Source organism: Salvelinus namaycush, chromosome 3 (assembly GCF_016432855.1).
Source record: "Salvelinus namaycush isolate Seneca chromosome 3, SaNama_1.0, whole genome shotgun sequence".
Classification (NCBI taxonomy): Eukaryota; Metazoa; Chordata; class Actinopteri; order Salmoniformes; family Salmonidae; genus Salvelinus; species Salvelinus namaycush.
This window is the reverse complement of record NC_052309.1, coordinates 48,888,098-48,913,902: the sequence shown is the minus strand read 5'-3', so window position 1 is coordinate 48,913,902 and position 25,805 is coordinate 48,888,098. Positions and strand designations below refer to the sequence as shown.

The window sequence follows — 25,805 nt, the reverse complement described above, 5'->3', positions numbered from 1 at the left end:
TTAGTTTAAATGTACAATGTAATACCCACTCGGTTTTCAAATCACATAGAGGGCTTGGGTCGATGCACGATAGCAACCAAAGCCCATGTAAGTCAGTTAATAACGTTCCATCATTGGTTACTCTGAGAGTTCCTCATATTGACATTGGTTGCAGAGTCTTTCCTCTATTACTAATAGAGTAGACCAAATGGGGGAGTTCAATGCAATCTTATAGCCATATCAACTGTATCAATATCAGCCATCAGAAAGAGCCTGCAACTGCCTATATAACGTAGTTTGTTTGAGTTGGAGACTCCATGTGATTTAAAAAATCATAAAGGACATGGATTGATCCATCTGAACATTAGGAGTTAACTTCCTAAACTGGATTGCATCAAGATCTTGGCTATGCAAACAAATCTGAACATTCTGGACTCTGATATTAATATTGAGGGTTATAATGTGTTCAGAACCGATAGACAGGGTAGAGGTGGTGGCCATTCTTATTAAAAATAATTTCGCTGTCTCTTTGCCAAAATCCATTTCCCTTATCAAAAACTTTGAGCTATCTTTAAACCTTTGTTTGGGGAAAAATGTATCCATAACTGTCATAGGGGTCTTACCGTCCTCCCTCTGCTAACAGTTGTGTACTTGAGGAGTTAACTAGTTTGTTGTTTTCTTATACTAAATCAGAGGTTATTATCCTGGGTGACCTAAATTATGATTGGGAAATGCAGGCTTCAGACAATCTAAAAGACATGTGTAATGATCTAAACTTAACCCAGCTGGTGACTAAGCCTACACGGCCCAACTCTAAAGAGCCTTAACAGTCAACTCTGATTGATCTTATTTCAACGAATATACCAGAGAAAAATACTGGTGTCTTGACCCAAGATATTAGTTAAGATTGCCCAGTTCTTTATGTTAGAGATGTAAGAATACAAAAATCTAAGTCTTGTGTCATCACAAGGAGGAACTTTAAAAACTTCAGTGAACAGGCTTTTTTTACATGATCTTTATTTTAGTGACCTTGATTGTATTTCAGCTGTCCCTGAACCGGATTTAGCTGTCAGCCTTTTTGCAGGTGTCTTCAATACTATTGTCACACCCTGGCCTTAGTTATCTTTGTTTTCATTTATTATTTTAGTTAGGTCAGGGTGTGACATGGTGAATGTATGTGTCTATGTGTAGTGTTTGTGTCAGCACTATCTGGATTTATTAGCTTCACGGTCGTCTGTTTGTTGTTTTGTTTCATTTTCCTTCTTATAATAAAGAGAAGATGTATTTTTCACGCGCTGCGCCTTGGTCCTCTCTCTCTCCCTTTGACGATCGTGGTAGAATTACCCACCAATCCAGGATCAAGCAGCGTGATAAGCGGCAACAGGGGCAGCGCAAGGAGGAATGGCAATGGGAGCGTAATCTGGACTACACAACGTGGGAGGAGATCGACAGGTGGGCGATTGACCCAGGGCGAGTGCCGGAGCCCGCATGGGATTCTCTGGCGCAGTGCGAGGAGGGATACCGGCGAATGGAGGCAGCACGACGACGCGGTAGGAAGCCTGTGAGTCAGCCCAAAAAATGTCTTGGGGGGGGGCTTAGAGGTAGTGGGCCGAGGGCAGGTAGGAGACCTGCGCCCACTTCACAGGCTAACCGTGGAGAGCGGGAGTACGGGCGAACACCGTGTTATGCAGTAGAGCGCACGGTGTCTCCTGTACGTGTTCATAGCCCGGTGCGGGTTATTCCACCTCCCCGCACTGGTAGGGCTAGATTGGGCATTGAGCCAGGTGCCATGATGCCGGCTCAACGCGTCTGGTCTCCAGTGCGTCTCCTCGGGCCGGCATACATGGCACCAGCCTTACGCATGGTGTCCCCGGTTCGCCTACATAGCCCGGTGCGGGTTATTCCACCTCCCCGCACTGGTCGGGCGACGGGGAGCATTCAACCAGGTAAGGTTGGGCAGGCTCGGTGTTCAAGGGAACCAGTACGCCTGCACGGTCCGGTATTTCCGGCGCCACCTCCCCGCCCCAGTCCAGTTCCACCAGTGCCTACACCACGTAACAGGCTTCCAGTGTGTCTCCAGAGCCCTGTTCCTCCTCCACGCACTCGTCCTATGGTGCGTGTCTCCAGCCCGGTACCACCAATTCCGGCACCACGCACTAAGCCTCCTGTGCGTCTCCAGAGTCCTGTGCATCCTGTTGCTGCTCCCCACACTAGCCCTGAGATGCGTGTCCCCAGCCCGGTACCACCAGTTCCGGCACCACGCACTAGGCCTAATGTGCGTCCCCAGGGTCCAGTATGCCCTGTTCCTTCTCCCCGCACTAGCCTGAAGGTGCGTGTCCTTAGCCCGGTGCCTCCAGTTCCGGCACCACGCACCAGGCCTACAGTGCGCCTCATCCGGCCAGAGCCATCCGTCTGCCCAGTGCCATCTGAGCCATCCGTCTCCCCAGCGCCATCTGAGCCATCCGTCTCCCCAGCGCCATCTGAGCCATCCGTCTCCCCAGCGCCATCTGAGCCATCCGTCTCCCCAGCGCCATCTGAGCCATCCGTCTCCCCAGCGCCGTCTGAGCCATCCGTCTGCCCCGAGCCATTAGAGCCGCCCGTCTGTCCCGAGCCGTCAGAGCCGTTAGTCAGTCAGGAGCCGCTAGAGCCATTCGTCAGTCAGGATCTGCCAGAGCCGCCAACCAGACAGGATCTGCCAGAGCCGCCAACCAGACAGGATCTGCCAGAGCCGCCAACCAGACAGGATCTGCCAGAGCCGCCAACCAGACAGGATCTACCAGAGCCGTCAGCCAGCCATGAGCAGCCAGATCCGTCAGCCAGCCATGAGCAGCCAGATCCGTCAGCCAGCCATGAGCAGCCAGATCCGTCAGCCAGCCATGAGCAGCCAGATCCGTCAGCCAGCCATGAGCAGCCAGATCCGTCAGCCAGCCATGAGCAGCCAGATCCGTCAGCCAGCCATGAGCAGCCAGATCCGTCAGCCAGCCATGAGCCGTACAGCCAGGATCCGCCAGAGCCGTCCAGCCAGGATCCGCCAGAGCCGTCATCCAGCCAGGATCCGTTCCTCAGTCCGGAGCTGCCGTCCCTCAGTCCGGAGCTGCCCCTTATCCTGGTGCTGTCCCTTATCCTGGTGCTGCCCCTTATCCTGGTGCTGCCCCTTATCCTGGTGCTGCCCCTTATCCTGGTGCTGCCCCTTAGTCCGGTGCTGCCCCTTAGTCCGGTGCTGCCCCTTAGTCCGGTGCTGCCCCTTAGTCCGGTGCTGCCCCTTAGTCCGGTGCTGCCCCTTAATCCAGTGGGGTTAAGTTGGCGGGTGGTCAGTTGGAGGAGGCTACGAAAGCGGGTAGTGACTATGGTGGGGTGGGGACCACGACCAGTACCAGAGCCGCCACCGTGGACAGACGCCCACCCAGACCCTCCCCTAGACTTTATGCTGGTGCGCCCGGAGTTCGCACCTTAAGGGGGGGGTTATGTCACACCCTGGCCTTAGTTATCTTTGTTTTCATTTATTATTTTAGTTAGGTCAGGGTGTGACATGGTGAATGTATGTGTTTTTGTAGTGTCTAGGGTGGTTGTAAGGTTAGGGGGTTTATTAGAGTAGTTGGGTTTATGTTTAGTATAGAAGTCTAGCTGTGTCTATGGTTGCCTGAAGGGTTCTCAATCAGAGACAGATGTCATTAATTGTCTCTGATTGGGAGCCATATTTAAGGCAGCCATAGGCACTAGGTTTTTGTGGGTAATTGTCTGTGTCTATGTTGAACGTAAGTAGCTTGTGTGTGCACTTTCGTTTGTAGCTTCACGGTTGTTTGTTGTTTTGTATAGTTTGTATAAGTGTTTCGTTTCGTGTTCATCTTCGTCGTAAAATAAAAGAAGATGTATTCATATCACGCTGCGCCTTGGTCCATTCATTCACCTCAAGACGACCGTGACAACTATTGTGGATAACATGCTCCCTTCAAAAAATTAAGGGTTAAAGATAGATCGAATGCCTGGTACACTCCGGAATTATCAGAAGTCATTCATAAAAGAGACAGCACTTGGGTCAAGGCCAGGAACACCGGTTTAGACCTGGACTGGCAAGCTTTTAAGCAACTGATGAATCATTGTGTAAGACAAATCAGAAAATCTGAATCGGATTATTATGTAACCGCTCTTTTGGATTGTAATTGGAACCTGGCTAATTGGAACCTGGAAAAATGTCAAATCCCTGAAGGGTTCTACTTCCTTCTTTCTGTCACAACAAATGAATTCAGACACGGGCCTCGTTCTGGGAAAAAATGGCATCTTTGATGCATTTAATCACCATTTTATTTCAGCGGGCTACCTCTTTGAAATAACTTCTAAGCCTATTCACAATGATATTGGGCTGGATGCTGATAGGGGAAACTTGCTGAATGATCAAATAAATGATAGTCCAAGATTTTCTTTTAGGTTATTAACATAAAAATAAGTCCTGGAATCATTGCTAGCAATAGACAACAAGAAATCCACAGCGGCCGACCAAGTGTGCAGCACCCATCATTGTTGGCTCAATAACCCACATTTTTTATTTAACATTGTTATCAGGGAATATTCCAAAAGTATTGAAATCTCTTGTGCTGCCACTCCATAAGGGCGGGGATAGTAGTGATCCTAAAGGAAATGTTAACCCATTTTTTATGTGATATTGTTTTTGTGCATCTCTGATTGATGTTCTATCGATTCCATGGGCCATTTCATGTTTTCATGTGTTGCTGAGTTATTGGCATTCAAGCAGGCAGAAATCTGTCCGGTATAGCGTAGCACTGTGTTAAAGTGATAACTCGGGAGAATGTCTTCTCTCGAATGAGCCATTGATCATATTTTTGTGATATTCCTACCTTGAAAAGTGTGTTATTTAACGGAGGGTCTGGCACATTTTTCCTGTCTGCCTCTTTAGTCCAGGGTACATTGCATGGTGCCGTTGCCAGAGATATTATAGAAAGGAGAAACCTGTAAAATCACCTAAACAAACTACACTAACTAGCTTCTTCACATGCTGATATTGTCTTTGGTATTATTGTGTATAGCTACGTTTGCTTGCTACCTAGCTATCTAGCTAGCCAGCTGACGCATAGAGAGAGCATTATATTGTGGATTTTGTAGTCGACTTGACCTGCAACAGATTTCCACCACAAATGTCCATGTTGCTACCAGCCTTATTATAACACCAAAATGAAACATTTGTTCACAAAAAATATTGTTCTCACATCTTAATGTTTTTTAACACTGTAACATAAAGGAATGAGTGAGTTTGGCTGGATTTTTCCTTTAATAATTATCAACCCATTTCTTTCGTAAATGTACAACTTTGATACTTTTTATCTGAGAAATATATTTTGAATGTAAACCAATCAGGGTTTAGGCCTGGGCATAGCACTATCACGGCAACCATTTTAGTTGTTAATGATCTTGTCAATTCCTTAGACACTAAATTGAAATGTGCTGCTTTGTTTGAGAACCTGTCAAAAGCTTTTGATACTGTTGATCATGCTATTTTATTGAATAAGTTGTCCTCGATAGACCTGAGCTCTGATGCCTATTCGTGGTTCATGATTATCTTAGTGACAGAACTCAGGCCATCGTGATTGATGAGGTTAAGTCCGAATTTCTTGCCTTCAGACAGTATTCAGACCTCTTGACTTTTTCCACATTTTGTTACATTACAGCCTTCTACTAAAATTGATTAAATGTTTTTTCCCCCCTCATCAATCTACACACACAACCCCATAATGACAAAGCAAAAAACTGCTAATGTATTTGAAAAAAAGGGCCCCAGTCTGAGGTCCTGGGCGCTCTGGAGCAGGTTTTCATCGAGGTTCTCTCTGTACTTTGCGCCGTTCATCTTTGCCTCGATCCTGACTAGTCTCTTACAATGAGGATGAGGAAGTGATTTGCTGTTTGGGGTATATTTCTCAAAAACATGTAAAATCACAAAAAAGGTGTCTGGACCCTTCTTTAACATGTCATTTACAACATAAATTGAGATTTGGTTGTAAAAAATAAAACTTCTCCTTTAAGAGAGACCGATCAGAGCTGACCGGTACTGCAGCTGACCGGTACTACAGCAGACCGGTACTACAGCAGACCGGTACTAGAGCTGACCGGTACTACAGCAGCTGCAGCTCCTAGGGGACATATTGTCCTCCAATGTCCTTTCAGACTAGCCAGCAGGGTTGGGCTTAATTCATCATTTTCAAATTGATTTTCAAAACTCATGAGTTGAAATTTGAATTGATTTGACCACATCGCACAGGATGTAGAAATTGAATTTGAGTTTGAGTGACAGGAAGTAGAATTTAATTTGGTGCAATTCAATGAAATTTCACACAGTCATAGGCCTTTTCTCAATTGTATTTGCTCAACTTCTGCGTCCTCTCTCCTCCGTCCTCTCTGGCCATCTTTTGAAAAAGGTCAAAGGTTATCGAGGAGAGGAGGCAAGGAGAAGGAAAGGTCAAGAAAATGTGCTTGAAATGAGAATAACCTTCTCAGTGGTGATTTTTTGCATGTAAATCTTGCTAGGGCAAAAAAAAAAATTGGGTTGCATTCCCTGCAAAACCACTACACAACACAACACTAAACAATACATTAATTGCATTGCCTATATAAAGCTGTCCCAACAGCAGAGTCCCAAAAGCAGTCCCTACACCTTACCACTGCTATACCTGGCTGTCAGCGGATTCTTGTTTGGCATCGAAACAGTTCATTCAGCCTCATTAACTGCCTTGAAAAAAAACATAGCTGATATAGCTGACTTGCTTAAACAAATGTGGTTTCTACAGACAATTGAGATGTACAAACTATGGCATAAGTGGATGACAAGTAGAGGCAATCCGTAATTCCGATTAAGACATTAACGAGCGAGCAAGGATAGACGTTGTCAATATAACTATTTGTTCAGCACTTTTGAAATGTACAGCAACAGAATTCAGAACATGGGCCGTTCTTACAGTGTTCTCCCTGTACACCAAGTCAGAATCATAGGATAAATAAAGGGGGCATATAAGCAGACAATGAAAGCTCTTACACTATTCAATGACTACATTTCTCGAAAACACCACCAAGTCAGAACAGTAGGCGAAATTAAGAGGTGAAAATAGACCAAATTATTAGGGTGAGGCACATGGGCTACTCACAGCTTACTACACAACAAACACTTAGTATTACTTTCTTAGCTACAGTATACATATCTTCCTGGCATATTTTATGCAGCAGCATACAAGACATTTTTGGACTCACCTTGTTGTGCTGTGCTCACTTGAACAGGAAGGTAGCGTGGTGGTCCTTCGTGGGCAAATTATGTTGTCAAACTTTGTCATCAAAGTCTTGCGTTCTCTGGATTTATGATGCTTTCAAAACAAAACAAAAAAGTTGAATCATGATGACGTCAGTGATCTTCAGGTTGTAGCTCTAGTAAGAGGCCGGAGTTCCCAATTTACAATTCCGAGTTGGATGACATTTCTAAACGTATTTTCCCAGTCGTAGCTAATTTTTCCCAAGTTCCCAGTTGTCTTAAACTCACCGTTAGCCACTGATTCCTTCCAAACCACTCATTGTTGAATTTGCGATTTCCAACTTGTTGTGTTCATATCCAATGGCCGATGAGCACCGATATGTTTTATCTATAATTTCTCTTCATTATTTCTCTTCATATGACAAGGATTAAATAGGTTTTGCCAGTAGATTGTCGACTTCATTCATGATGATGACTGCTAGCTAAGATTTTGAAAGCATGATGTTGACAGTCCAATCAAAGCTACTGTAGATATAACGTGATTTGTCATCATTTTATCTGTGGCCAATGACCTTGAGCCTTCTTGGATGGGCACTTCTAATGTAACTATGGCAGCACCCAAGGGGCAAATATTTTCAAAGTCTAGCCTTAGACTTGGAGGTGACGTAGTGGCCCCATGAGTGACAGATCACTGTGCCAATCACGGCTCAACGCTCCAAGTTTTCTGCTCGCTTGCCCCACCACCACAGAAAGCACTGAGCTAGGCTGAAACACCTGCATTTTGGAGCTCCCTCACGCAGGAAAACAAAAAAAGAAAACAGAGAATATATACATTTTCTCTGGAAATAATGTTCATATACTCTTTTACCCTTAGTACTTAGAATAGCCAATTATATTTCCACCAACCATTTAATTTGTTTGCCTTATTTATGAAGGCCTCAGGGTTAACTTGAGGGTTAAACTAATGCATTCTGGGAAATTTAGTAAGGTCCCCGTATTGAACAACACGTAAGTGATTAATGAAACATAATAACTTAGAATATTCACATACAGATTTTTGTTTTCCTTGATCATACATTTTTGTAGTTTTTCCTGATAATCAATTGTAGACTACACATAATTTAGAATTTCACTGAATTCATTTATATTTCCTTACAATTCTGTATGCTGTTTACTATATAAAATTCAAATTTAATTCAAATTCAAGAATTGAATTGGAATTTATGAGGCACCCTCAATTCAATTATGAATTGAGCCCAACACTGTGAGCTGCCAGTCCTGGATTCCTGCTGCATCAGATAGTGCACCTCCAAATACTGTGTTGATCAAGGGCAAAGGGACGTGAAAGGAGTTACACCTGACACAACAGTTTACTGTGAGCGGCTGAGTATTTTCTTTATGATATGTCCAAACTCTGTCTAGGCCCAAAAACATAGACTCCTTATTCAATCTTGGAATGCACATAAGTGCTTTTTAGGCACAAGTATATGCTGCCATGCCAAAGCCCCCGACGTCCACAGCCGACCGCCAAAATACATAGATGGCTACCACCCAACAGCATCCCTCAAGCTCCTTCAAGTAACTGACAAATAATTTGACTGTCCTGTCATTCATCGTGACAAATTGGATTGACCTGAAAGACCTTCAATTGTGATTTAGTGTGTGCCGCCACACGCAGATCAGATCAGCCTGGAGAAAGTGAGGGGTTGACTTGATGATAAGTCAAGACACACAAACACGCCACACACACTCCAGGCAGAGGTGGCCCTATAGACCTTCCTCAGGTTGTATGATAGCCCTGTGTGCAGAGGAACAGGAACAGGGTTCCAGAGTGCTAATTAATCACATGTAGGATAACAAATGACATCATTTAGTGGTAGGCCTTAAAGGGACAATCTACAGTAGCTACATCAATTTTTGGACTTAAAAATGTATTATATGTAACCATTGATTCTTGAAGAATATAACTTAGAAATGCCTCATGAGCGCTGAAACCACTGCAGGGAAATAGACTGGGTGATCATTTCTCAATACATAACTCATGAATCGATTCAGTGGGATATTTTCTATTTCTGTCATTCCATTCCAACATAAAATCCTAATAGCAGGTGTTTGGGAGATGCGTGTTTAGATCAAATCAACAGCTTTCAATCTGCATTTATTACGGAAGAAGGAAAAGATGGATATTCTAATTTTAATCTAATCTGTATAGAAATGGAATACTTTGAGAGGGCGGATGTGCACACTCTGAGTAGTTTTGTGTATTCAGTGTGTGTGTGTGTGTGTGTGTGTGTGTGTGTGTGTGTGTGTGTGTGTGTGTGTGTGTGTGTGTGTGTGTGTGTGTGTGTGTGTGTGTGTGTGTCTGCTGGTGATACCCTGGCCTTGAGCAGAATCTCTATCCAATGCACAGTATCCTATGACTCATGACTGTTGATTCATGATGATAATGTTGATAACGACATTGCATCGGGTTTGATGATTGATTCCAAAAAGAAAAATCATACATTCGTAAGGGCACTTCTCCATATTTACTCCAGCTTTACTTTTTCACAATAGATCTGTTACCATCAGGGTAACAAATCACCAAGGCCTGTTTTGTCAGAACCTTCTCATAGGGTTTTCAATTGTTAACACTAAGATGAATCTCAATTAGTGGTATCTTCAGAGACAATGCTCTCAAACAAGACAAGTGGAAAAAGGGAAAGGAGGTGTACAAGGGGAAGTGGTGGAGTTATTGACCCACAGCAGCTTGTTTAGATGGTTGGAGGGGGAGACGGGCAAGTGGGAATGAGAATGGTGGAAGTGGAGATTGAACCTTGGTCTCTAGTGGGGTGCAGTATCCATGTAGCTCAAGCCGGGAGCATTATCACTAGTCCACAGGTTAGGACTTGTAGAAAGGGAAGTGGTGGAGCTGTGGTGTTATTGACTCACTATCTCGCCACAGTAGCTTCTGCACTTTGACGAAAGTGACCAAGTGATTTGAAATCCTCAATAGGTTTTAATATTTCATGCTGAAGGTACGACAGCACATGATGACTGATCAAATGATGATGACTGATCAAACCACATGATGTCTAGATGCTTGGTCTGCACAAAGATTGTAGATGATGTCCTTAAGTGAGATAGGATTGCATTTGACAGATGATTTTGGAGTATGAAGCCTGTTTTCCATTGCTCCAGACCAAGACAGTGGTTCGTCTTATGGAGCTAAGTAAAATTATCTGTTTTGACATCAGAAATCATATTGCGTCTGGAATACAATTTGATGTTTGCTCGCTGTTGAGGCCCGAGGTTTTAAACTAAAAACAGAAGTGCCACAGAGACTGTAGCCCTCTCTACTGTTTTTATGGTCTCAGTTTGAATTATTGAATTAATTACAGGCTACAGCACCGTTAAGTACGGCATGGCTCTGAACAACGCTGTGCTCTGAGCTCTGAGAGAGAAAGAGCCGCTGCCTGCTTTACACCGAGGCAGACAAGAGCTTCGGACAAGAGCTTTAGAAGCTACAGACACGCCCAGGCTATGTTTAGAGGAAAGATACAGTCAGAGGGTCAAATGTGATTGCAAAGTCCCAATCCTGCACCCCCAATGGCAACAGCACTGAATGCATAATCACATTTGAGCCCTTCTACCGCCTCAATTGAAACTCATTCCATGTTGAAAGTCTTTCAAGGTTGGCTCTATCTTTGTTCAGATTGCTATCGAATGGAACATAGTAACCCACAGCTGTTCTCTCGTGCTTATTTCCAACACCGCTGGGCTGCTTTCACCAGGGAGGTGTCCACATAGGGGAGGGTGCGTCTGTTCTCTAAATCTCTCCCAGACATTTTGTTGCATATCCTAATAAAAACGTCGCATCATGTGGATGTCTGTTGTTTGATGCTCTTGGAGAGCTCTCTCATTTTCTCTCACCCTGGTTTTGTTTTTGTGAGAGTAAGATGTTTTCCTTTTACTCTCTGACGAGAGATAGATTTTTCAGCGGCTCAACTCAGCCAAACAGCTTTGCTCAGTACAGCTCTGCTCAGTGCGACACAGCCTCAAACTGGCACTGTGTATCTTTCTGGTTCCCTGTGCAAGTGAATGTGGCACTGACCAGACATTGTTTCTCCAAACGTACTGTTTCATCATCTTGCTCCCCACAGCTCTGTCACGGCCCACTGTGTCCCTGACTTGGCTTGGGTTCAGCAACACCTCGAGCACAGACACATTATCTCGCTCAGCAAGTCTCTCTACCGCTGAAACTCATTTGTTAAAGGAAGATAAATGGCACACATTTGTCAACACTTTCTCATCCCACAGTGTTATGGCGCCTGAGAGGGATGATTCTGTGAGTAAACGAAGCTTCCGTCTTCCTAATGAAAAGTTCAGTGTTCTGTATCTATAGTCTGCATAACTATTTCATGACAGAAGGAGACATATCTGTTCATATTTCAGACTGTAAGTTAGGTAAAGCAGAAGAAGGTAAATTAAACATCCTTTAAACTCACAACAGTGGATTTGTGAACGTTGGTTTACCGGGAGCATGACAACATATTTACCTTTGTCGTCTACCCTAAAATAATAGTTAACTACTTGTATCTTACAGTCTTTACAAGGCAGTCTTTTCAAAGACAGTCTTACAGTCTTTACCTTACAAGACCTTCCACTTTTTTTGTGAACTTTCAGCGTTCTCCCTATGAGTTTGAGTTAGTAAATAATTCATCTGTAATAATTGTGATTCAGTGAGCCGGTGCCTCAGAATGCCTTGTTCAAACGGGCGCTCTCTGAAGACCAACCGACTCAAACCGGCCCAAATTAGATGGGAGCCAGATGAACGCTCGTCAGGCAGTGAAATCCAAGCACTGTGTCTATGAATAAGAAATAGCATAACCAACCTCCACTCTGCCACTTCTCCTGTGAGAGCTGTTATTATTACTGCTATTATTTAACTGGTCAAACTCAAGTGAATGGAAGCTCTGCTTCGGCTAACCCCTTAGCTCTTAATGGGGTTGAGGCTGTTCGTTTTAGATGTAAGTTGCTTGCTGTGGTTAGTTGAGGTTTCCCTCCACGTTCAAAGTGTGCTGCTGTCTGATGATTTCTCTCATGGCCGGTGGGCGTGGGCGGCTGGCTTCTGCTGATGGATGACTGGTGCTCCCTCGCTGTGCTGCTCCAGCCTGCTTTGCTCTACTCTGGGACATCATGGGGCAGAACCTGCCCTAAGGCCTGGCGGCTGGATGTGCTGTCCGTGGTGCTATCTCTGACCTTCCACAGTACTGAGGGAGTCATCAAAGCAGTCCTCATTAGGAGTTGGCTGCAGAGTGGGTCATGTACAAAGACGATGATATGGAACCTAACAGCCCAAACCCCCTATTTCCAGTCTTCTGACCTGTGTGTGGCGGAGCACATTGAAGGACTTTTGGGTCTGTCCCAGGCTGTCCTCTGTCTCCCTGTATCAGAGGGGTGTCAGGTGACCAGGTGCAGGTTTTGGTTACTCCTCTCATCCTGATAGCTGGTGTAATGAGATCATTAGATCCAGGTAATAGGTTGTTGGACTAGTCAAGCGAGAGAAAAGCCAGGCGGATCGGTTGCACTGCCCTTCAACCCCGCCCTTCCGTTGCTGCCTCGGCAGGATCACCAATGAGCCTCACTCAGGACGGGGGAACCCAACAAGGACCCTATTCACTATATAGCCTAACACATTACTTTGGACCAGGGCCCATATGGTTCTGGTCAAAACTAGTGCACTATATAGGGAATCATCTGGCCTGTGCTGGAGATGAGTTTGTTTAATCTAACATCATAGAAGGGCATTGATCTTGAAGGACAAATATGCTCCTTTACTCAATATAGTGTCTATCAATGGGAATATACACCGCACAGCCATTTTTCTATTCACAACTCGCCCTTTGCAAACGCTGCCTGTGCAAGCTCTAGAAAAGATGAAAGAGAGCGAGTGATGAGAGAGAGAAATGGAGAGAAAGAGCAAGAGAGAGCAAGAGAGGAATTGAGAGAAGGAGACCAAAAACACGTTGATTCCACATGTTTCTTCCTGTAAGGGGAGGAAAAGAGCAAGAGAGCGATGAAGAGAGAGCGAGAGAGAGAAACGGAAAATGAGGTGCACATTTTTTGGGACCGATGAAGCCCTTGGTAACACCTCCAAAAATCCTTCTATTAAAAGTGGCAAAAAAAAGTTGTACGCCAGGCGACGTGACACCTTTAATAGTCCCTCAGCCAGCTGGCTGTGGGTACATCAGGCCCGAGTCCATCTGTTGCTCATCTCTAATTGCTGGAATATAACGATTCCATTTCCTAATGAGTTTGTAGCGCGAGACGAGGGCCTAGCGCGGTGCTGTACCACTGAAAAGATGGGAAATGATAACGTGGGGCCCATGCTAATACTAAGCCCAGGGAAGGTGGAGGTGATTTGGCCTCTAGCTACACCAGGAGTGACAGTCGGCCAGGAGGTAGAATGACTGGGAAATCTAGAGGTGAAAGAAACACTTGAAAAAGAAAAGGAGAGCCGCACACTCTAGGAGCTCAGATGCAATAATTGAATAATCTAATAACCAACGCTTCGACGGACACGCTGTCTTCATCAGGGAGGACAGATTGTTTGTCGAAACGTTGGTTATTATTAATTGCATGTGAGCTCCTAGAGTGCGTGGCTCTCCTTTTCTTTTTCTAGAATTACTGGGCAGACACAGGACAACAACAGTGAAGGAGAGGGAGACAATATGAGTCTGAACTTCTCTGGTCCCAGATCTGTATGTGCTTTATTCATGGAAACTTATCTGGGACCAGGCTATGTCTGAACACCAGCACATTCTATCAACACAAATAAGCTTTCCCCCCCTTTGTCTTCTACTAATAAAAGTCCATGAACGAGGAGCAGGGCCAAGGTAATTGCCTGGGTAATTCTTATCAGACAGCGGTCGGGGCTCTCATCCTAGAATTATGCAGGCAGGGTGCATGTGATTCAGCTGAATAGAAAATGCCGAACAATAAATAAACGGTGGGTTTTTAGAGAACGGGTGATCAAGCCCCAATGTTTCCATATCTCAGCCAAGGTCATTGTCTGGGTGACAGCAGGGGTGCGTGGTGGATGGCTCCGGCTGGCTCCGGCTCTCACAGTCGCACCCATAATCATCAGCAGGCAGTTGAGTGGCGCAGCAGCTCCTGTCTGGTGTTCCACAATGGCTGCCATGGGTTTAAAATATAAAACACCTCTCAGAGCAACCGTTGAGGGAAATGTCAACTAATTAAGTGCAACACATTTGACCTTTTTAACCCGGGCTGGGTACACTGACGCCTCTGGGTACACTGACACCCCCGCCCCACCTGCTGCAGCAGGCACCATTTTAATATGCTAATCAACCCTGTCCGCTGATGTGGTTGTCAGGACTAATGAGGCTGGGAAGCCGTGCTCCAAAGGCTCATGGTTAGTGGACATGATCTCCTGACAAGTGCTGCTGCTACTAGCCCGCTGAGTGATTGATCCAGTGTTATGATCCAGAACTCTACAGTATGTTGTCATCTCCAAAGCCCTGATCGACACATGGCCAGATGTGATGATGTGTCATGTTCTGTATCTTACATGAGATCTTTTTATTCTGTCACTGAGGTGATTATCCAACGTTGTCATCCATCATAGTCCTTTAAGGGACATTTAGAAAATGAAGTAGTGTCTGATCATTACAGAGAAGGACCATTTAGGGCAACTTTATGAAAATGAGGACTAATGCAAAGATAGGGTTCCCTGGGGAATTAAGGTTTTCTACATCACATGTCATTTTCATACAATGGACAACAAATACAGTAGGGTTGTTCTTTGAAGTAGCTCTCTCTGTTTCATCATTGATCTTTGATGCTCATAGTAAAGTCTGTGTGATCTGTCCCCTGTGCGGTTCTCATACAAAAAGGATGGTCTGGTCCACACATGTCCCTCTCCTCAGGTTGCTCTGGTTTTCCCAATACCCTACCTGCTGATTGAAACACACGCATGCTCACAACTACACACACACTAGGCTCGTGTGGTAAACCATATATAACATATACCGGGGTATTTGGAACTAGCCACGGGATGGTTTTTCAATACCATCAATACCGTTGAAACTATTTCTTTGAAGTTTTTCAATAAATGTGAACATTTATAGCTACTCTTTAAGTAAATACCTTCAGACAACTTGTACAATACATTAGGAGATAAAGCAGATTACATTCTTCATTTCACCTGTCACATTATTTTACATTATGAAGCTTACCGTAGTTCCCCAGAACAGTTGACAGAGTCACGTGTTTGTTTTTAACCAGCACAACAGAAAGAGTCCAGCGGTGTACATACTAGTTAGCTACAGTGGCAAGAAAAAGTATGTGAACCCTTTGGAAATACCTGGATTTCTGCATAAATTGGTCATAAAATTTGATCAGATCTTCGTCTAGGTCACAACAATAGACAAACAGTCTGCTTAAAATAATAACACACAAACAATTATACGTTTTCATGCCTTTATTGAACACACTGTGTAAACATTCACAGTGCAGGGTGGAAAAAGTATGTGAACCCTTGGATTTAATAACTGGTTGACCCTCCTTTGGCAGCAATAACCTCAACCAAACGCTTTCTGTAGTTGCGGATCAGACCTGCACAACGGTCAGGAGGAATTTTGGACCATTCCTCTTTACAAAACTGTTTTAGTTCAGCAATATTCTTGGGATGTCTGGTGTGAACTGCTCTCGAGGTTATGCCACAGCATCTCAATCGTGTTGAGGTCAGGACTCTGACTGGGCCACTCCAGAAGGTGTATTTTCTTCTGTTGAAGCCATTCTGTTGTTGATTTATTTCTGTGTTTTGGGTCGTTGTCCTTTTGCATCACCCAACTTCTGTTGAGTTTCAATTGGTGGACAGATAGCCTAACATTCTCCTGCAAAATGTCTTGATAAACTTGGGAATTAATTTTTCCATCGATGATAGGAAGCTGTCTAGGCCTTGTGGCAGCATAGCAGCCCCAAACCATGATGCTCCGTCCACCATACTTTACAGTTGAGTTGAGGTTTTGATGTTGGTGTGCCGTGCTGTGCCTTTTTTCTCCACACATAGGGTTGTGTGTTCCTTCCAAACAACTCAAATTTCTTCTGTCCACAGAATATTTTTGAAAATTCAGGTGCACTTTTGCAAATTTCAGACATGAAGCAATGTTTTCTTCCGTGGTGTCCTCCCATTAACTTCTACTTGGTACTCATCCCGGATCCAGGAGCACCCTCATCAGTAAAAAAGCTGACTAGCATAGCCTAGCATAGCGCCACAAGTAAATACTAGCATCTAAATATCATGAAATCACAAGTCCAAGACACCAGATGAAAGATACACATCTTGTGAATCCAGCCATCATTTCCGATTTTTAAAATGTTTTACAGGGAAAACACAATATGTATTTCTATTAGCTAACCACGATAGCAAAAGACCCAACCGCATATTTTCAAAAAACATTTTGCTGCATAGGTAGCTATCACAAATTCGACCAAATAAAGATATAAATAGTCACTAACCAAGAAACAACTTCATCAGATGACAGTCTTATAACAGATTTATTGTATAGCATATGTTTTGTTCGAAAAATGTGCATATTTCAGGTATAAATCATAGTTTTACATTGCAGCCACCATCACAAGTCTCACCAAAGCAGCTAGAATAACTACAGAAACCAACGTGAAATACCTAAATACTTATCATAAAACATTTATGAAAAATACACGGTGTACAGCAAATGAAAGACAAACATCTTGTGAATCCAGCCAATATTTCAGATTTTTTAAGTGTTTTACAGCGAAAACACAATATAGCATTATATTAGCTTACTACAATAGCCTACCACACAACCGCATTCATTCAAGGCACATTAGCGATAGCGAATAAACCAGCAAAATATATTAATTTTTTCACTAACCTTCTCAAACTTCATCAGATGACAGTCCTATAACATCATATTACACAATACATATATGGTTTGTTCGAAAATGTGCATATTTAGCGGTACAATTCGTGGTTGAACAATGTGAATACGTAGCCAAACTGCACAAAATTATCCGGATATATTTCTGACACTCACATCATCTAATCAAATAACTAATCATATACTTTACTAAAAAATACAGGTTGGACAGCAAATGAAAGATACACTAGTTCTTAATGCAACCGCTGTGTTAGATTTTTTTAAATAACCTTAGTATGACATACAGCTTACGTTATAGCGAGACAGCGCCCGAAATCTGGGCGGAATATACGTCTAAACATTTTCGACAGAAATACGAAATAATATCATAAATGGTTCCTACTATTTGATGAGCTTCCATCAGAATCTTGTACAAGGTGTCCTTTTTCCAGAATAATCGTTGTTCGGTTGTAGAATGTCGTCTTCATCTGTCGATTTAGCTAACAAAGCTGGCCATGCGGCACAGAAGTGTCCAACTCACCAGAACGCATAACAAAGAAAATACCGAAAATCGCAATAAACTGATATAAGTCGGTTTAATATAACTAGTTTATGATGTTTTTAACACATATATCAAATAAAATCAGAGCCGGAGATATCTAACGTCGATAACGAAAGCTTTTCAGAACGCAATCCAGGTGACCCTTTCGCGCCATGCAGAATAAAGGAAAGAGTGGTCACGTCATTCCAACAGGTCTTGTTCGGCCTCAGATAGAGCTGTACACCCCATTCCAACTCTCACTGCCTACTGACATCTAGGGGAAGGCGTATGCAGTGCATGTAGACCCATAGATTCCATGCAAATTAATAGGCTGACCCTGGAACAGAGCCCCCGATTTCAGATTTCTCACTTCCTGACAGGAAGTTTGCTGCAAAATGAGTTCTGTTTTACTCACAGATATAATTCAAACGGTTTTAGAAACTAGAGAGTGTTTTCTATCCAATAGTAATAATAATATGCATATTGTACGAGCAAGAATTGAGTACGAGGCAGTTTAATTTGGGAACGATTTTTTACAAAGTGAAAATGGCGCCCCCCTATTGAGAAAAGGTTTTAACACCATTCTTGTTTAGTGTTTTAGGTAGTCTAGACTCATCAACAGAGATGTTAGCATGTTCCAGAGATTTCTATAAGTTTTTAGCTGACACTCTAGGATTCTTCTTAACCTCATTAAGTATTCTGTGCTGTTCTCTTGCAGTCATCTTTGCAGGATGGCCACTCCTAGGGAGAGTAGCAACAGTGCTGAACTTTCTCCATTTATAGACAATTTGTCTTACTGTGGACTGATGAATATCAAGGCTTTTAGAGATACTTTTGTAACCCTTTACAGCTTTATGCAAGTCAACAATTCTTAATCTTCTGAGATCTCTTTTGTTTGAGGCATGGTTCACATCAGGCAATGCTTCTTGTGGATAGCAAACTCAAATTTCGTGAGTGTTTTTTATAGGGCAAGGCAGCTCTAACCAACATCTCCAATCTTGTCTCATTGATTGGACTCCAGGTTAGCTGACTCCTGACTTCAATTAGCTTTTGGAGAAGTCATTAGCCTAGGGGTTCACATACTTTTTCCAACCTACACCGACAATGCTTAAATGATGTATTCAATATAGACAAGAAAAATACAATAATTTGTGTTATTAGTTTAAGCACACTATGTTTGTCTATTGTTGTGACTTAGATGAAGATCAGATCAAATTTTATGACCAATTTATCCAGAAATCCAGGTAATTCCAAAGGGTTTACATACTTTTTCTTGCCGCTGTAAGTAAGTGGCTGAATTAATAAGGAGATGGGGCACCATGAAGTGTAGCTTTCTGCCGTGTTTGAGAAGTCAAAGCACTTTGGATGAGTTATCTGTACAGCTGCCACTGCTATCTTGAGTTCCTTGCACTTTTCTCGGCCCCTCAGTCTGCTCCTCCCCCTACTTATCCTAGCAGAGCATACTAGCTAATGTTCAATCGCTGGAAAATAAATGGGACGAACTGAAAGCACATATATCCTACCAACGGGACATTAAAAACTGTAATATCTTGTGTTTCACCGAGTCGTGGCTGAACGACGACATTAAGAACATACAGCTGGCGGGTTATACACTCTATCGGCAGGACAGAACAGCAGCCTCTGGTAAGACATGGAGCAGGGGCCTATGCATATTTGTAAACAATTGCTGGTGCACGATATCTAAGGAAGTCTCAAGGTTTTGCCCGGCTGAGGTAGAGTATCTCATGATAAGCTGTAGACCACACTATCTACCAAGAGAGTTTTCATCTGTATTTTTCGTAGCTGTCTCCATACCACCACAGACCGAGGCTGGCACTAAAACCGCACTCAATGAGCTGTATTCCACCATAAGCAAACAGGAAAACGCTCATCCAGAGGCAGCGCTCCTAGTGGCCGGGGACTTTAATACAGGGAAACTTAAATCAGTTTTACTTCATTTCTATCAGCATGTTAAATGTGCATCCAGAGGGAAAACAATTCTAGACCACCTTTACTCCACACACAGAGACGCGTACAAAGCTCTCCCTTGCCTTCCATTTGGAAAATCTGACCATAACTCTATCCTCCTGATTCCTGCTTACAAGCAAAAATTAAAGCAGGAAGCACCAGTGACTCGTTCTATAAAAAAAGTGGTCAGATGAAGCAGATGCTAAACTTCAGGACTGTTTTGCTAGCACAGACTGGAAAATGTTCTGGGATTCTTCCGATGGCATGAAGGAGTACATCACATCAGTCACTGGCTTTATCAGTAAGTGCATCGAGGACGTCATCCCCACAGTGACTGTACGTACATACCCCAACCAGAAGCCATGGATTACAGGCAACGCTCTCACTAAGCTAAAGGGTAGAGCTGCCGCTTTCAAGGAGCGGGACTCTAACCCGGAAGCTTACAAGAAATCCCGCTGTGCCCTCCTACGAACCATCAAACAGGCAAAGCATCAATGCAGGACTAAGATCGAATCGTACTACATTGGCTCCGGCGCTTGTTGGATGTGGCAGAAATTCTAACTCCTAAACTTAACCTTAACCCTAACCCCTAGCCTAGCTAACATTAGCGAGCTAGCTAATGTTAGCCACCTAGCTACAATATGTAACTTATACGTTTTTTGCAAGTCGTAATACATTGTATATTTTTCCAAATTTGTAACATATTGTACTTTTGCAAATTCGTAACATATTGTATGTTATGTAAATTTGTAACTTATAATACATATTGTAATTCATAACATTTACAAACTGTGTGATGGACATCCACAAATTAATACGGATTTGCGAACAGAATAATGCAAAATTTTCTGAGACCAGGTTGTTCTGACTGGGCTGGAGAATCAGGCCCTCGCAATTAGGATGTGTTCTAAATGGCACCCTATCTATCCAAATAGACTGCACTACTTTTGACGACAATGCTCTGTGGTGCAGTCTATTTGGATAGATAGGGTGCCATTTAGAACACAACCTGATTCCGAGGGCCTGATTCTCCAGCCCATTTGGGATGCAGTGAGTGTTTGGCTGGAAAAGCACAGTTCCTGTCAGTCCAATTTAAAGACATTGGGACATTATTGCTAGTGATATAACTGTGTTTGACATACTGTGCGTTTCTGCGTGTGTTGTTTTTGTTTATTTGTTCTAGGCCGATATTGTTCTAAGGATGTAACGTGACATGACACATTTTTTGTTGTTGATTTGTTCTCTGTCCAACAACGATACAATATTGTCATGGTGATGTTGATGGAGATGGTCAGTGACCTAATGCTGCTCTGTTTCTGTGTGTGTGTGTGTGTGTGTGTGTGTGTGTGTGTGTGTGTGTGTGTGTGTGTGTGTGTGTGTGTGTGTGTGTGTGTGTGTGTGTGTGTGTGTGTGTGTGTGTGTGTGTGTGTGTGTGTGTGTGTGCTTTCCAGAGACATCAAACCTGACAACATTCTGTTGGACGAACACGGTAAGACGGCTCAGCCAATGATTTATGTCGTAAATTATGTCTGTACACAAATTATGTGGTGTGTTTTTCCATCCATGCTGTGTAAGGAACGACCTCCACTGAATGAATGATAGATAAGTTTAGATTTTATCAATGGCGCTACCATTATGCAGCCACATATAGTCTGTGCATACACACACACACACACACACACACACACACACACACACAACCATACATACAAACATTCTCACACACACACACACACACATACACACACACACACATGAAGGCGGGCACACGTGTACACACACACTCACGCACACACAGACACACCATTCCACACACATGCTTGCTTGCACACACACACGCACACACTCTCTTTCTCCCACTCTCTGGTTTAACCCCCTATAGAGAGAGAGAGAGCGAGAGAGCGAGCGAGAGAGAGAGAGAGAGCCTGTCTCTTTTGCCCTCAGGACTTGAGATGCTATTAACTTCAATGTTATTTCTTTCTCATGCTGTGCCTGTGCTCTTTATCCAGACATTACCTGCTCATGTACACGTCCCCTGATCATAGCCTGTCAACTACAGTAGATAGTTGACAGGCTATGATCAGGACTGAGCTGCTCTCCTGGAACACAATTTGTCATTACACAGGAGCCGAGTCCAGCTCAGCCTGGGTTTTTCTACCTTAAGTTTACCACTGAACTTTGAAAAACAACACGGGTCAAAAATGCATCCCCGTGAAGTGTTTTCAAAGAGCACAGAGTCCTGGAATAGTTGACCTATCTTTACCTCATGTGCCCTTTCTGATGAGAATAGCATTTAGTATCTCAGCAAAACAATTAAGTCATGTACGGGTACAGTAGACGCGCACACACACACACACACGCACACACACACACACACACACACACACACACACACACACACACACACACACACACACACACACACACACACACACACACACACACACACACACAATATATGCGGACGATTACACACTTTACACGTCAGCACCCAAAGCCAGTGAGCTCACTCAAATTTGAAATAAGGAGTTACAGTCAGTACCAGAATGTGTGATTAATAATAAACTGGTCTTAAATACATCTACAACTAAAATCAAAACATTCTCCAAGACCTAAACCTCAACTAGAGCTGTGCATAAAAGTTGTGACTATTGAGCAAGTTGACGAAGCTAAACTCCGAACATTGGATGGTCAATTATCACGGTCAAGTCATATTGAAACGTTGTTGTGAAAATAGGGAGGGGTATGTCTGTTATTAAAATATGTTTGACACAAAAATCAACTGTACTAGTTGATCAGGCTCCGGTCTTGTCCCATCTTGATTACTGTCCGGTAATATGGTCAAGTGCAGCAAAGAAAGACCTAGCAAAACTGCAGCTGGCTCAAAACAGAGCATTATGCCTTGCCCTTAACTGCACATATAGATCTAACATCAACAACATGGATGCCAGTGTTTCCTGGTTGAGGGATGACAAGAGATGAACTGCTTCTCTTCTAGTTTTCATGAGAAATATAACTGTGATGAAAATGCCCAGTTCGTCAGCGTAATCAAATAGCATTCAGCTCAGACACCCATACAGTACATACCCCACAAGACATGCCGCCAAGTCTCTTCACAGTCCCCAAGTCTAAAATGAAATCATGGCAACGCACAGTATTATACAGAGCCATGATAACATGAAACTCGTTTCCGTCTCCAATTACTCAAGCAAACAGCAAGATGACGTTAAAAAAAAATTGATTAAACAACATCTCATGGAACGGCAGGGACTGTGGGGACACACACACAAACGCAAACATGATTTTTTACTTGTATTGTTTGTATACTATTTTTGTTCGATTTTTTTGTTGTTGTAGATCGTTGTATTTTAAATGTGCGTGACTGTCCTTGTCTATCAGAGTTTAGTTACTTGTCATGTTTTGTATTTTCTGTGGACCCCAGGAAGAGTAGCTGATGCTTCTGCAAAAGCTAATGGGGATCCAAGTACACAAATAATAAACAAATGGACACACTGTCAATAGGGTGACAGAAGGCGTTAGGTCCTGCACTGCCCTCTGCAGGTTAGGTCCAGTGACAGGGGTATAGTTCATGGACCCAGCAGCACCATAAAATATATGGCCACCTCCTTCATGCCTAATGTTGCATAGGGTTCACAGCAGAGAGACAATCCGTGAGAAAGCCTGGTGAAACGCATTCTCATCACTGCCATACTTGGTCATTCTCTTGTGATTTTACAGACACACACATGAACACAAATGTGTGTGCACACACTAACCCTAACCCTAAATCTAACCTTAACCTCTAACCCTAACCCTGAACCTAACCCCTAAGCCTAAAATTAGCGGGGACCGTTGGGGACCGGCGAAATGTCCCCACAAGGATAGTAAACCAAAATGTTTGAGGGTTTCGTCTTGAAATGTCCTTTGTATTTTTTTCACACACTTTTATTTTACTATGTCAGTATGTATTTGTTTCCGATGTTCTGGCATCGAACTGGTGGCCGTTGTGAACACAGTCAATAGCTCAAAGAGTTTCAGAGTTAATTGAAAATAAGGCCATTGTTGATTAATGCTTTTTTCATTAATTAGGCTATTTTCTCCTGAACCATGTGTCTTATCTACTAGAAACTAATGGACATTATGGACATTATGGACACAGATATAAAACAATGTATACTTTGTCCGAGTCATTTTTTCAAGTTACTCAAGTATACGTTACCAAATTTACGATAGATTACCAAAGACTTTCTGTTAATTACCAAAATTACTGAAGTTTCTGGTAACTGTGGTAAATTACCGGTAGTTTTGCGATTCTAGCTCTGTGGCATAAAACACACACACACACACACACACAGTCTTGTACAGCTAACCTTCTGGGGACACTCAATTCAGTCCCATTCAAAATCCTATTTTCCCGAACTCTAAACCTAAACCTAACCCTAACCTTAACCCAAACCGTAAACCTAACCCTAGCTCCTAACCCTAAAACTAACCCTCGCTCCTAACCCTAACACTAATTCTAACCTTAAGTCTAAACCCCCTAGAAATAGCATTTGACCTTGTTGTCACCAGTTGGTCAAATTTTTGTTTGTTTACTATTGTTGTGGGGACTTCTGGTTAAAAACACACACACACACACACACACACACACACACACACACACACACACACACACACACACACACACACACACACACACACACACACACACACACACACACACACACACACACACACACACACACACACACTCATCAGCTTATAAAAAAGGGTGTTCAGTGTGCATGGCTGAGGCTTCAGTCCACCCCACACACAGAAAGGTTAGCCGGTGACTTTGGCAGCAGGCACTGAGGCTGCTATTCCCTCTGTGACCTGCTCTAGGGAGCTACACCATTTAACCCCCAACCAAATCATTCACTCACGGTGACCACATTATGAATGCAGCCAGAGTGAACTGTGAGTTCAAACAAAGAATGCCTTATTACTAACGACTGCATTAACTCGGGCACCCCACCCAGCACAGCACAATGTAGGGCAAAGACAGTTTTAGCTGCTTGATGCCTGAATGCTGCCTTAAGTAGACTGCCTATAAACCTTGTTTCAAATAAACTGTCATCAAGAATTTCGAATACGACTTTCTTTCCTGTTTCCGTTCTACAGGACATTGTCACCTGACGGACTTCAACATCGCTGCCATCGTCAAAGACGATCTAAGAGCAACGTCTATCGCAGGGACCAAACCATACATGGGTAAGTAGCTACACAACACTTATACCACTGAGCTAATGTAAGGACGACACAGCTCAACGGTACAGTACTGTGTCTTTCTAGTTTCAGAGTAAATATATCTCCCTTTCAATGTGGATGCTTATGCTTCTTACATTTCCCTTTCATAACGTACCATACAGTATCAGATCAATGTTGTTCCTTCTGCTCTGGGGGATCGGATGTAAATTAATAGAATTACAGACAGATTCGACTGTGGAGTTCATTGACCCCGGGTCCTGGCCGACCGGTGTGTCTCGTCCAGCGTGATTAAGAGGCATGACGAATGGATCAGTTTAGTGGGACTGACACCGAGGAAGCAGCAGGGAACAGAAGAGGAGATGGAGGGGGTGGAGAGGATGGGAGGGAAGGAGGAGGAGACGATGGATTTAGATCCCGATTTAAGACTGCCGTAAAGGATAATGTATAATTTAATCGAAATAAAGTACATTCATATTCCAAGTGTTCAGAGGGTGGGGATCTCCAGGAACATTCATTTATTTATAAAAAGGAACAGAGTCCCTTTTGGTGAAGGGTTTTGAAGGGCTTGGTTCTAGCGTTTTTTTGTGAGTTTTCAGTAGCAGTTTTGATGGGTTCCTTTTTTGGTTCCATTTATAAGTGTTGGTTTTCAGTACTAACTAGTACTACTGTCCAGTCTGGATGAGCAATGACAGCTGATTGTGTCCGTGCCTCCCTCCCCCCAGCCCCCGAGCTGTTCCAGCCACACGAGGGAATACACCCTGGCTACTCCTTCTCTGTGGACTGGTGGTCTCTGGGCGTCACTGCCTACGAGCTTCTGCGAGGACAGGTACAGAAACAAAGCCCATCACAGCCCATCCCCAGCCTGTAAATAATGCATGCTAAAACCTACAATACATGCTGTTACTGCTCCTAGAAT

General features: G+C 43.4%; 1 protein-coding gene across 1 annotated transcript in view; it reads left to right on the top strand.

Annotated features, from left to right (window-relative positions):
• Window positions 1–25,805, top strand: part of stk32a (serine/threonine kinase 32A) — a 60,535-nt gene that overhangs the window by 20,224 nt on the left and 14,506 nt on the right. Inside the window, exons 5-7 of the mRNA XM_038988505.1 lie at window positions 21,094–21,131; window positions 24,803–24,892; window positions 25,612–25,715. Coding sequence (XP_038844433.1) covers window positions 21,094–21,131; window positions 24,803–24,892; window positions 25,612–25,715 — 232 coding nt within the window. The remainder of the gene's footprint in view (window positions 1–21,093; window positions 21,132–24,802; window positions 24,893–25,611; window positions 25,716–25,805) is intronic.